At 46.4% G+C, this 11,935-nt stretch overlaps 1 protein-coding gene across 1 annotated transcript; it reads left to right on the forward strand.

Annotated features, from left to right (window-relative positions):
* Window positions 1-4: 4 nt before the first annotated feature.
* On the forward strand, window positions 5-11,929 carry LOC130583907 (CTP synthase 1-like; the record flags this gene model as incomplete). Its single annotated transcript, XM_057383570.1, has 14 exons — window positions 5-25; window positions 281-361; window positions 2,007-2,158; window positions 3,608-3,740; window positions 4,970-5,058; window positions 5,937-6,031; window positions 6,543-6,605; window positions 7,381-7,424; window positions 8,120-8,216; window positions 8,467-8,522; window positions 8,607-8,703; window positions 8,977-9,121; window positions 10,094-10,184; window positions 11,487-11,929. Coding segments are annotated over 13 exons (1,158 nt in total), but the record flags the coding sequence as incomplete, so codon positions are not given.
* Window positions 11,930-11,935: the final 6 nt, after the last annotated feature.

The raw sequence follows: 11,935 nt of genomic DNA on the forward strand, positions 1-11,935 counted from the left end.
AGGTCTCGGGCTCTCCCCAGATCTGGTAAGGTTTGTGTTGCATGGCTTTGAATGGAAAATTGCACTCCTGGCTTGTTGCTACAGCAGTGTTGTCTAAGTAATGCTGGAATTGAGAGCTCGTGTGTAGTGGTGATAAATAAGGAAAACAGAGTTGTTGGTTTTTTTTTTTTTTTCTCAAATCACAGATACTGCACAAAGACAGCTCTTGTTACAGGTTTGTTTTGTGAATGCCTGAGTATTTCTGTTTTGCATCACAGCCCTGATGTTGTTGCTCTGTTAGATTGTTTGCAGGTGCTCCACTCCACTGGATACCTCAGTAAAAGAAAAGATTTCCATGTTCTGTCATGTTGAACCAGAACAGGTAAGAATTGCTGTGTGTGCTTTCTTGCAGTAAATATTGGAGCTGTTTGTCAGATGCTGAGGGGAGTTTTGCCTGAGACAGCAGTTCTAACTCTGTTTTGGTAGCTGCATAATTCATTTGCTGCCTTGTCTTAATCTCCCTTACTGGCACATGGACCTGTTGCTAAACCAGTTCTTGACAGTGCCAGGAGCCAGGTTTTCATACAAGGTAGTTAATGTAAGCTTAGAGAATTCTGGAGACTCCAAGGGGATTTCTGAATCACTGTTTTGACCTTAATTATACTTCCACATTCCCTCTGTAAACTTAAAAGAATAAGATTTTTCAGTATTTAGAGGCAAAAGAATTGCCCCAAATTAGGTTTAAAGGATATATGTCTGTATTTCATACAGTCCTCTTTTCACAATATTGTTCTGCCTGCGATTTCTTGAGGAGAAATTGCACAGAGAGGTTGAAATGGTATTTGGGAGAAGCATTGCTTCACTTGAATGTTGCGTGATATGCACAAATTCCATGTTAGCATGATTCTTTTTATACTGAGACTCATAGCACAGTCTAAGGTGGATCTTGGAAAATAGTCAAAAAGCATATAGCACTTTCCAATCTAGCTGGAGCTTGAAAAACTTTGTCTTTTTGTGGAAGACTGAGTATTACTTCACAATCCCAGGTTGTGTTAAGTAGTTTTTATTAATTTGCTCTACAACAAGACCAAACTTGAGTTCTGCAATTTCAAGCACTGCACTGCTGGCAATAATGTTGATGTGTCATCAGTAAAATATCTACCTCTTGTTGGCCAGGAATTCAAAATAAGTTGGCTCTTGTTCCTTCCCAGGAAGTTTAATGCAGTTCTGTGTAGTTGTTGCTCTGGCTGCAGTTGCACTTAGATTGAGAAGTAGACAGCACTGAGGGTAAAAGAGGATAATGTGCAGCCAAGGAGGTTCGATTGGTGCAATGTTGAACTCTGCTTTCATTTCAGTCAGTAGAAATGAGGATTTAAAAATAATTGTGCCAGTGTGTTTTGGATTCCTGAAGTACAGCTTCATTACTAATGGACATGTGACACTTGTCCTGAGCCATCTTTTCCCATTTCACTGGACTAGGACTGTTGTTGTAGATTTCCCTCATTGACCTCAGAACGGTTCAATCCTAAATTTGAGAATGTAAAATGAATTGCTGCATTGGGGTCACAGATTTCTGTGGGTTTGAATCTCACTTGGAGCCCTGCTTAGGAAGGGCAGTGGTGGGAAGGGGGAAGCTGTGCCTAGGGCAGTTTGTAGCTTCACTGGGGATTCTGTGGCACAGGAGCCTCTCTGGAGTGTTCTTTGAACTTTGCTGTGTGCTCACATAACGTGCTGGGCAGCTGACTTCCCTGCTGCTGGGTTACTGGGTTACCTACAGCCTGTCCCAAGGGGCTCTAGGGAGCTGTAATGCATTGGAAGTGCTGAAGGATGGCCTTTTCACACATATGGAAACAGTATGAAGCTATTCATGTGTTATGTTATTGAACATGTTATTGCCTGGAAGTTTAGGTGGTCATGTGGTTCTCTGCTAGAGACAGCAATGCTCTGAATATCTGTGTAAAAATAATTGCACAGGCACTGCCTGTGTTTAAATGCCTGTTTTAATGATACTCTTATTTTATGAACAGGTCATTTGTGTTCATGATGTCTCCTCTATCTACCGGGTTCCTCTGTTGTTAGAGGAGCAGGGAGTTGTGGACTACTTCAGGCACAGGCTGGACCTTCCCATCGAGAGGCAGCCCAGGAGGATGCTCATGAAGTGGAAGGAGATGGCTGACAGGTGAGCTGCACTGCTAGGCACACTTAACACACCCCAAGATTGGTTTCTCTTCCTGGTTGCTGGTTGTGAGATGATGAGTGTTATTTCCTGTTCCTCAAGCATTCTTACATACTCACAATGTTTTTTTCTTTTGCTTAGAGCCCTATCCAAACCTTGAATGTTTCCAGGGGTAGGCAACCCACAGCTCCTCTAGACAGCCTGTGCCAGTACCTCACCACTCATTGTACAAAATTCCATCCTTATATAGCCTCAGTATCCCCTCTTTTAGTTAAAAAACCATCACCCCTTGTTCTACTAAAATGTCTGTCCCTATGTTTCTCATAAACCCTCTTACTGAAAGCCTGCCTTTAGGTCTCCCTGGAGCTTTCTCTTCAGGCTGAGCCACCCCAATTCCCTCACCCTTTTCCATAAAATCTTGTAAGAGAAACTTACTGAGATCCTTACCTTATGTTAGTGTACTGTCTTGTGTYAAACCCAGTTTGAAATAATGAAAARATGGGACAGCTCTGCCCTCCCTTTTTATAAAAACAACTCTCAGTACATTGCAAAGTGTTGAAATCCTTTTGTAGTTATATGGACACGTCAGGAGTGTCAATACCTTTGAGTGTGTTTTCAGGCAGGTGAGAAAAGTGGTTGGTACCTGTTCTGTCTGAGACTCCTTGGACACTGAGGGGTTTTTTTCTTGTTAGGAATAAACTTGGTGTTTGTGGAGAAATAGTGGATAGAGTCTCTTCAGACAGGGCTTGAATGCAAATTGAAGCCGTAGATATGTTTGTTTTTATAACAAATTAATTTTTAAAATCTAGATGTTTCCCATTATTTCTGTGCCTGTCACAGCCGTGTCAGTAACATTTCCTTTTGATGGGGAAAGCCCTTGGTTGCCAGCTGGGCTGAAGTATTTGACAATTTGATATAAACTTTTAACAAAATCTTGGCTGTAGTGAGGAGTGCTGTGTGAATCCATGCTGCCAGCTGCTGGGGATTGAAATTGTAGGCAGCACAGCCTCAGGACTCCAGAAATGCTCTCTGTGCTTGTAGCTGCTGATACAAACTCAGTCAGCAGCGTGGGAAGATTCTGTGCAGTGCAAACACACACCAGGCTGTGCTTTGATCCTCTCCTAAGAGTTCATTGCAGCCTTTGGATCTAGTACAGCTTCCTGAACAGGCAGTTTGGATCTGCTCAAAATGGCATTTAATCATCAGGAGAGATGAGTTAATTTATATGTGGCTTTCTGCAACTGTTTTCCTCTGTCATTGTTTTGGTTTTGATCTCACTTTGATGTTTTTAAGTCATATTTATTATAAAAGGTCACTCTTCCAAAGACGTCAGCTCTGTTGGACAGAGTTTGAAGAGCACAGCTGTTTCTTGAAAAGTTAAACAGAAGAATGGGAATTTCCATCCCTCTGCTGTTACTGCTGGAATAACCTGTGTGTTCTGGTGTCGTGCAGGTACGACCGTCTACTTGAAACATGTTCCATTGCACTCGTGGGCAAATACACCAAGTTTTCTGATTCCTATGCATCTGTCATCAAAGCACTGGAACACTCTGCCCTGGCCATCAACCACAAACTTGACATTAAGGTAGGAATGGGTCTGTGTGGGTGGAAAAAATAACCCCCATCCTCATTTCACCTACAGTGCTGCCCATCCTAATTCAGATTTTCACAAACCCATAGACAGAAGGGAGAAGCGATTCAGCCAAACTTTCAAATTGTCCTTGCATCAGAACAACTGTTTTGGTCATCACAACAACATCAAAAAAGCTGTTACCAGGCCTTAACCATCTTCAGAGCAGAGCAGCCTCTCAGCCTGTGAGCTGCACAAGGTGTCTGCAATGATGGAAACACCTCAGTGCTCAGCTTTGTGTGCAGAAATTTTCCTTTCAATGGACTTTTAAATGTCCAGCAGTTTTATGATGCTGGTGAGTCATAGAAATAGGTGGTTTCTTTGTCACAGCACTGATCTAGGTCTGGGTTACCTTTCACCTTCCAAAATCAGTAGAGATGAAAAGAAGAGAAACAAATATGGCTGATGAAGTGTAAACCCTGCACACGAATTTGTGGGTAGTCATTGGCACAGCTGTGTCTGAGTGGCTCAGAAGGGAATGAGTTCTGTGAGCTCTGTGCATGCAGCTTTTACACTGAAGAATTGAGTAACAGTAGTTAGTTAACTGATTAGTAGTTTTTCAACCTCAAAAAAAAAAATCCAACTCAGAATGGTTATTCTATTCTATGGTAATTCAGCTCCAGAATGGTTATTTTAAAGGGTTAGCAGCCTGCCAGAACATCCAGAAGTTCAGAGGTACTGGAATGCTGGAGATGAGAAAACGGAAAAATTGTGGGTTTTTTTCCATTGTCTTAACACTCTTTAATTACAGCAGCCTGTGTTTCACCATATCCTATTTCTTCTTCTGTGCCTCTTTCAGAGGATGTTTATTTGATGAGAAAGTGATACAGTTTTTTTTTCTCTCTGTGTGGTGGTTTGTGTCTGCACAGCCCCATGTTTCCACCTCACTGTGGTGCATTAACATCTCACACATAACATTACAGTCTGGGGCTCATGGGCTTGGTGTCTGTCACAGCAGAGCTGCAGAGAGGGGAGGACAGAGAAATCTTGGGTGCTGTTTGTGCACCAGTAGCAGGATGGTGAGAATGGGAAATCAGCCCAGAAAAAATTTAGGTATCATTAGGAAACAAATCCAGAGCTGTCCAGGAGGAATGATACTTTCTTAATTTAATGAGAATTCAGGAGATCCTGCACATTCTTGTGGCAATATCTCATCATCTTTTTGTTTTTGGGTTTGTTCCCAGTACATTGACTCTGCTGACTTGGAGCCGGACACTCTGCAGGAGGAGCCTGTGCGGTACCACGAGGCCTGGCAGAAGCTCTGTGGTGCTGAGTGAGTTCTGCTCTGGTCCTTTCCTTGGAGAAGGTCTGATAAAGCTGCTGCTGTGACAGCTTTGGAATGAAGGGCCTCCCTCACTGGAGACTGTTTCCTTAGGCAGTGTACCAGCACACTTGACAAGGCCCCAAACACCTCTGAGGGACATTTAGCATAAGATGTTAAATGGAAAATTATTGAATAAGCGAGTGAGTTGGTGAAAGGGAGCAGTGGGGGAAATGATCGTGCAGTGAGGATGTGCACACCTGCATTATCAGGTGCAAACAGTGAGAGGAAATCAGGAGAAAGGAAGGGTACTGGTTGTTAAAGCCAGAGTGAGAATGGAAGGTGCAAATGGGACCACAAGTTCTTTAGAAATAGTGTGAGAAGGGGAAAAGTGTTGGTATGCAGGGCACTGCCAAGAGTTAGCAGAGAACAAGGACAAGTGGGTCCTGTTACCCTTCAGGGCAGCACGATTTGAGGGGGATCAGAAGAAAGAAAGAACCTCCTGCAGAGTTGGGTGTTAGGAGAACCTGACACTGGAGAGGCTTCCTCACCATGGGCCTGGCTGGGTGATGTGTTTGCAAATGTGTGTGGTGCAGAGTATGTGAGTCCCACAGCATGAACCATGTTAGTGTGGTAACCTGTACTGTATTTGGGATCTCTCTTTGGGAAGGAAGGTAAATTTGGCATTTATAAAATGTTTCCCTATAGATTCAGTTTCATGTGACAGCTCACGTGAAGTCGTGTGGAAACTGTTGCAGCCAGGCCTTGCCACGTGGCTGCTTCAGAGCCCTTTTCAGAGAGAGGTGTTGCAAGTCCAGGATTTTATGGGAGGGAGGTGGAATGTGGTTTGGGGAAGCCATGCTGAATGGAATCTTTTCATCCTCATGCAGTGGAGTTCTGGTTCCTGGTGGATTTGGTGTTCGAGGGACAGAAGGCAAAATTCAAGCTATTTCCTGGGCAAGAAAACAGAAAAAACCCTTCTTAGGTGAGAAACATGTTTCATTCATAAGCAGAAATAAAGCAAAGGAAAGGAAGTAGAATAACAGCCTAATGGTCTGCTGCAAGAGCTCTCCTGATTTTCACTGGTGTCTGGGATGTGCAGTTTTGAAGGCAGTTGGCTGAAGAAGGCAGAGATCTGTGCTCAGCTGAGCTGGGAATGCAGCCTCATCCCTGGTTAGCTCTGAAGTGGTCAGAGTTGGCTGGGATGTGCTGACAAGCAATCTGTAATGAGGGGATAGCAGTCTGGGGATGTTTCAGAGCTGGCTGTGGTGATCTTGGCACCAAGAAATACGTGACTGCATTTCAGTGGAATGCCTGTGGTGAGAGACTGAAGTGGCGTGTGAGCAGAGCATTTCAGGATTAGAGATCCTTAAATCCCAGTCAGGTCTGCCTCATCCAGGTTTTCCTGTGGCTCAGGATCCTCTGTGAAGGCTTTACAGTGTGGGCTCAGAGGTCCTTGTCCTGAGCTGATCTGTGTCCTGCCTTTCCTTCCACAGGAGTCTGTTTGGGAATGCAGCTGGCAGTGGTGGAGTTTGCTCGCAGTGTCCTTGGTTGGCAAGGTAATTGCACAAAACCCTTCCTGCCTTTTTGCCACTTGGATTGCTTGAGTAATACCTGAGATTTTTAAAAATACCTGTAGTTTTAATTGTTCATAAGTAAGTCTCATTTTTTCCCTTGGCCTGTAAAATTCCCCATCTCCTTTGCTAATCCAAAATCAAAGGAGCATTTTCCTTATCCTGTTTAAATAAAAATCAATGGAGTAAGTCATGCTTATAGTGACAGAAAGGTTCCTATTGCTTAACATGAAGTTCAGCTCCTGAATGAAACACCTTGGTGCCCTTTGTGTGCTGGGTATCCCAAATTCCCACTGCAGCCATGGGAATGAAGCCCAAAAAGCAGTTCAGCCAGCAGTTTTAAATCCTTCAGTGAGTGGCATGACCTTCTGAACTCCACTGCTTGAACAGAGCAGGTCCCTGTTAACAGAACTCCCATCAGAGAGTGCTAATTTGAGTTTGCAGCCAGAAGTGAGGGTGAGGAAAGAAGACTTTATCTGGCCATGCTGCTCCCTTCCCCCTCCCTTCCTTTATTTCTGTGTTTGGTGGTGTTTAATGTGTTTTTCCTGAGCATGAGTGAGTTGCCCTAAGACTGCAACCTTTGAAATTGATACCAAACAGTGCTGCCAGCCCTGCTCCTGCTGTGGGGTGAGCTCTGTGCCCAGGAGGGGCTCAGCACAACTGGAGATGAGAAGCAGCTGTACCTGGGGTAGCTCCTGCAGGTGCTGATGCTGTGGTGTGAGACACTTGGTGTTTCTGACTGCTGAATGTTCCATTGCAGATGCGAACTCCACAGAGTTTGACCCCAAAACTTCTCATCCAGTGGTGAGTTTATGGTGACTTACTTGTGGTATCCTGACTAGACTTAACTGCACATCCCTGGGCACATTTGCCAGGAGAAGATGTGGCTGCCCCATCCCTGGAAGTGTCCAAGACCAGGTTGGACAGGGCCTGGAGCCACCTGGGATGAGCTTTGAGTTCCCTTCCAACCCAAACTGTTGTGTGGTAGCCACACAGACCTGAATTCTTTGGAACATTTGTGGAAGCCTCTGTGTTCCTTGTCCAGGGTCCACCATCGTGATTGGCTTCTGCTATAATTTAAAATACTACTCAAAGTGAGGAAGTTATCAAAAAACAGTTTATGATATTATTTGTCAAAGAATAAGCAATTCTGATTTGGGGATTTTGCTCCCATAAATGTGCCTGTTTGTTTAAATGCAGCTCAGCAAACAGCATAGTATTGGTGTGTGAGGTAAGGGTAGACTCTGCCTGAGATTTCCTATGTAAAAGCTTCCAGAATATTCCACAAATCTCCCACATGTTCTGTGCATCCTTTACTAGAACAACTCACCCACCTGACCTGGTTCTGTTGGTCTGCCTGGTCAAGACAGTGTTCCTTGGGGTGGTTTCCTCAATTTTTTGCATGAATGTTGGTGGGTTTTTTTTTCCTTTAATGTCAGAGTCTGCCTGGGACTGTTATTCCAGCCTGATTCCCACCTCCCTCTGGATTCTTTCCACAGGTCATAGACATGCCAGAACATAACCCTGGCCAAATGGGTGGCACCATGAGACTTGGCAAGAGAAGGACACTCTTCCAAACCAAGAATTCAATCATGAGTAAGGCCCTTCTTCCCTCTTCTGAAAAGGTTTCCTGGGAATGGCTTGCATGTGTGGTGGGTTTGGGGAAGTGGGACTGGGAATGTTGAAACATCCTTGAATGGCAGCAGTTCACAGGCTGTTGTGGTGGGGAAATGGGGTTCAGGGATTTGATTCCCTCCAGAAGGGGCAGATTCTGAAGAATGATACTCAAATGAATGTGATAAAAGTTGGTGTCACTGCTCTAAGGGACATCTTGCTTTTGGTGCAGGGAAACTGTATGGAGATCATGATTTCTTGGAAGAGAGACACAGACACAGATTTGAGGTAAAAATGCTGCTGTAGGTATTGAGCTTTCCTGTGTTATCCAGACTCAGGAGATCATGGCTTGTCTTGCTTCTGGTTTTCTAGGTCAATCCAGAGTTGAAGAAGTGTTTTGAAGAGCAAGGTCTGAAGTTTGTGGGGCAGGATGAGGAGGGAGAGCGGATGGAAGTGGTTGAGCTGGAAGGTGAGTCCTTAAGCAGTTGTTTTGTAGGTGTAGGATGGACAAGGGGAAGTGTTTGGAGGGTAATGGAGCAGGTTTTTGTGTGGGATCTCTTCAGACTGTCTCCTCCATCCATAAAATGATGGTGAAAACAGAATGCCATGTCCTTGTCCATTTATGGACAAGAGGCATGGAAATGATACTTCCCCATCATCAGGGCTTCAGCATGATCAGGATTTCACCTGCAGCACAGCCACAGGTAAGGCTTGACATGAATGTTTTGTGTGTTTCTCTCAGAGCATCCTTTCTTCGTTGGTGTCCAGTATCACCCCGAGTTCCTCTCCAGGCCCATCAAACCATCACCCCCATACTTTGGGCTCCTCCTGGCGTCTGCAGGGAGACTCACGCACTACCTACAGAAGGGCTGCAGGCTCTCACCCAGGTGGGTTTAAGACAGACCCCAGTTAGAACTGTCACAGGACAGTGCTGCTTCCTGCAGGATAAACTGGATCATCCTCTTGGCAGAGTTCCAGGGGATGTCTGGGGACATTGGTATTGCAGCATTTCTTTTTCCCACTGTTTCTTTGAAAGCTCATGCGTGGTGTCTCCAGGCTGATTGTGGGGCCACAGAGCTGTCCTGCAGAGAGGCCCTGGCTTCAGGGAGAGGAGATCTGTAGCCTTGTGCTGTCAGTCAGGGTGTTTGGGAAAACTGAGGCTGGGCCTGCTCTTTTACATGATTGGACATGTCATGGGCTTTTCCCCACATTCCTCAGCCAAGTCCCACATACAGGTTGGTCCATTAGAAACTTGTTCCTGCTGCTGGTTTAAAGAACAGGCCCTGGTGGTTGCAGCCTCATGGTTTTTTCTGCTGACTTCAGCTTTCTTTGTGTCAGTTTGTAAAGGAAGAGGCGTTTTGGGTGGATTTAATGGAGCAGTTACTGGTGCTGCTGCTCCCCAGCATCTGCAGTTCTGTTTGGCACTCAGGACTGTGCAACAAGGAACAACCCCTTGGTACTGACCTGCAGTGCTCCTCACAGAGCATTGAGGGGTTGCTGAGTGCTGACAGGCACTAAACAAAAACCAGACCAAGTGCAGAGGAGAATCAGCAGTGCCCATGTCAAAGCCAGGCAAATGCAGTGCCAAAGGGACGTGTTGGCTGAGCTGCAGTGCAGCTGCACCAGGGAGGTTTCTGTGTTGGTTGACACTGTGCTGGGTCAGGTGTGGTCCAGGAGAGTTTCTTGAGTGGTGGTCTCTAATTTCAATGCATCCAGGAGTTGAGGGTTATTTAAACTTCCTGCTTTTGCACATTTCAATTAGAAATGGCTCCTCACAGCAGAGGCTGTCAAAGTTTTTCCTGTGCTGCAGCACCCCCTGTTATAATTTAGTCCTTAAGCCCAAATCTCTGCTCTTGCAGGGACACCTACAGTGACCGGAGTGGCAGCAGCTCCCCTGACCTGGAGATAACAGAGCTGAAGTTCCCTTCAGCAAATCACGACTGATTCCTGGTAATGTTTCATGATCTCAACCTCTTCCTTTTGGAAATAATTCCTTGTCCAGACTTTGCTGCTAGCACCTGACTTTCACATTATTTGGTAGAAAGCTGGCTCACCATGAGCTGTGCTGGAGCTCACATGTTCCAGTTGTGCTGAGGGCTGGGTAGTGCCTCTGTGTGACAGCTGGGGGTGGGTGTCCCCTTAGCAAAGTGACACACAATGAAATACAAATACACAGGAGTTGGGGGTTAAATTCAGATAAAAGCACCAGTGGAGCACACACTCCTGAAAATGGAGGACAGAGCTGAGCAAGGGGTTCCTGGGTTTAGGAAATTCCAATGTTTTGCAGTCCCTCACCATTGTTAATGAATTTTGAAGTATCTATTGTGTCCCTCTCCTGGGACAGCAGTTCCTCTCAGGCCTGGGGCTCGAGCTCTGGTCTGTAAGGGCTGCAGGCATTTCAGGGATGTGAGAACTGGATGTGCAAAATTGAGGGAAGGAGGAGACACTAAAACCTGGCACGCAGACTGCACCAGCAGAACAGGCACACTTTGAGTTGTCTCTCTGTGCAGCAGGTGATTGTAAATGTGGCACCTTCCCCTGTTCTGGCTTGTTTGTAGGGGGATTTGCAGGAGTTAAGCACCCCACCCCACTCCACTGCTGAGTGCCAGGGCACTGGAGGGGTCCAGCCATTCCCTCCTCCCCCTTCCCTTTGTGTAACGGACCCTTCCAGAGTGAACTGCCCAGGGAGAGCAGGGGCAGGAGTGCTCCCCATCCCTGGGCACGGGACTGGGACCAGATGCTGGGATTGCTGCTGTTCCACAGCTGGGTCAACACAAAAAGCTGAAGAATTCTCCCTGTAAATTATCCTGAAGATACTCTGAAGCTTGCTGTCACTGACCACATCTCGTGTGCTCCCTTATGTGGCAGCTCTGGTGTCCCCACGTGAGGAAGCAGTGGGGAGGGTGGCAGTGGCAGTGTGATGTGTCCCCAGAGAGGAAGCAGTGGGGAGGGTGGCAGTGGCAGTGTGGCATGTCCCTGGGGCTGCAGCACAGTGTTCCCCTGGTGCTGGGTAGGGCAGGGGGTCAGTGCTGGCTGAGCAGTGCTCACTCCTGTGCTCTGGGGGAACGTGGCTGTGTGCAAGGAACACGTGCCCAGGGAGGGGAGCAGTTCAGGGCCTCTGGTGGTGCCACGGTGCCCCTGCAAAGCTGGCAGGCACAGGGCTCTTGCCAGGGCCCACACATCAGACTCTGCATCCAGCCTGTGGCTCTTCCCTGTCAGTAACTCCTGCTCCTTTTCTCTCTCCCCCTCCAGGTGTGTCCTTGCTGCAGAGAGGAGTCTCCGTTAGTTTTTCCAGGCGTTCTTACAGCAATAGCTTCAACACCCTCAGCTTTGGGCTATCCTAACTTATAGGTTTATGATTTTYCTTCTGAGATCCTGTCCCTTATTTCCTCAGCTCTTCTGTCCTTCCTTTATTTTCTATGTATACCTTGGTTATTTGTGGAGGAGAGTTCAGAGAGGCCCCTCCAGACTTCGTTCAGTTCCTCCAGTTGCAGCAGCTTGGAGGTCACAGCAAACTGGAGGCTGGATGTGTTGGGGGGAATCCCACATCCATCCCAGGGCGGGGAGTTCTTGGCATCAGGGTGCCTTGGACACTGACAGTGCAGTTGCTTTCTCCAGTCTTTCTGCTCACTCCTCAGTCTTCACTTACTGGTGAAATTATGTGGATGACATGAGATTTTGGGGGCTGGCTCAGTGTCTGA

Source organism: Malurus melanocephalus, unplaced genomic scaffold (assembly GCF_030028575.1).
Source record: "Malurus melanocephalus ecotype Western Australia unplaced genomic scaffold, MMel_1.1 scaffold_641, whole genome shotgun sequence".
NCBI lineage: Eukaryota > Metazoa > Chordata > Aves > Passeriformes > Maluridae > Malurus > Malurus melanocephalus.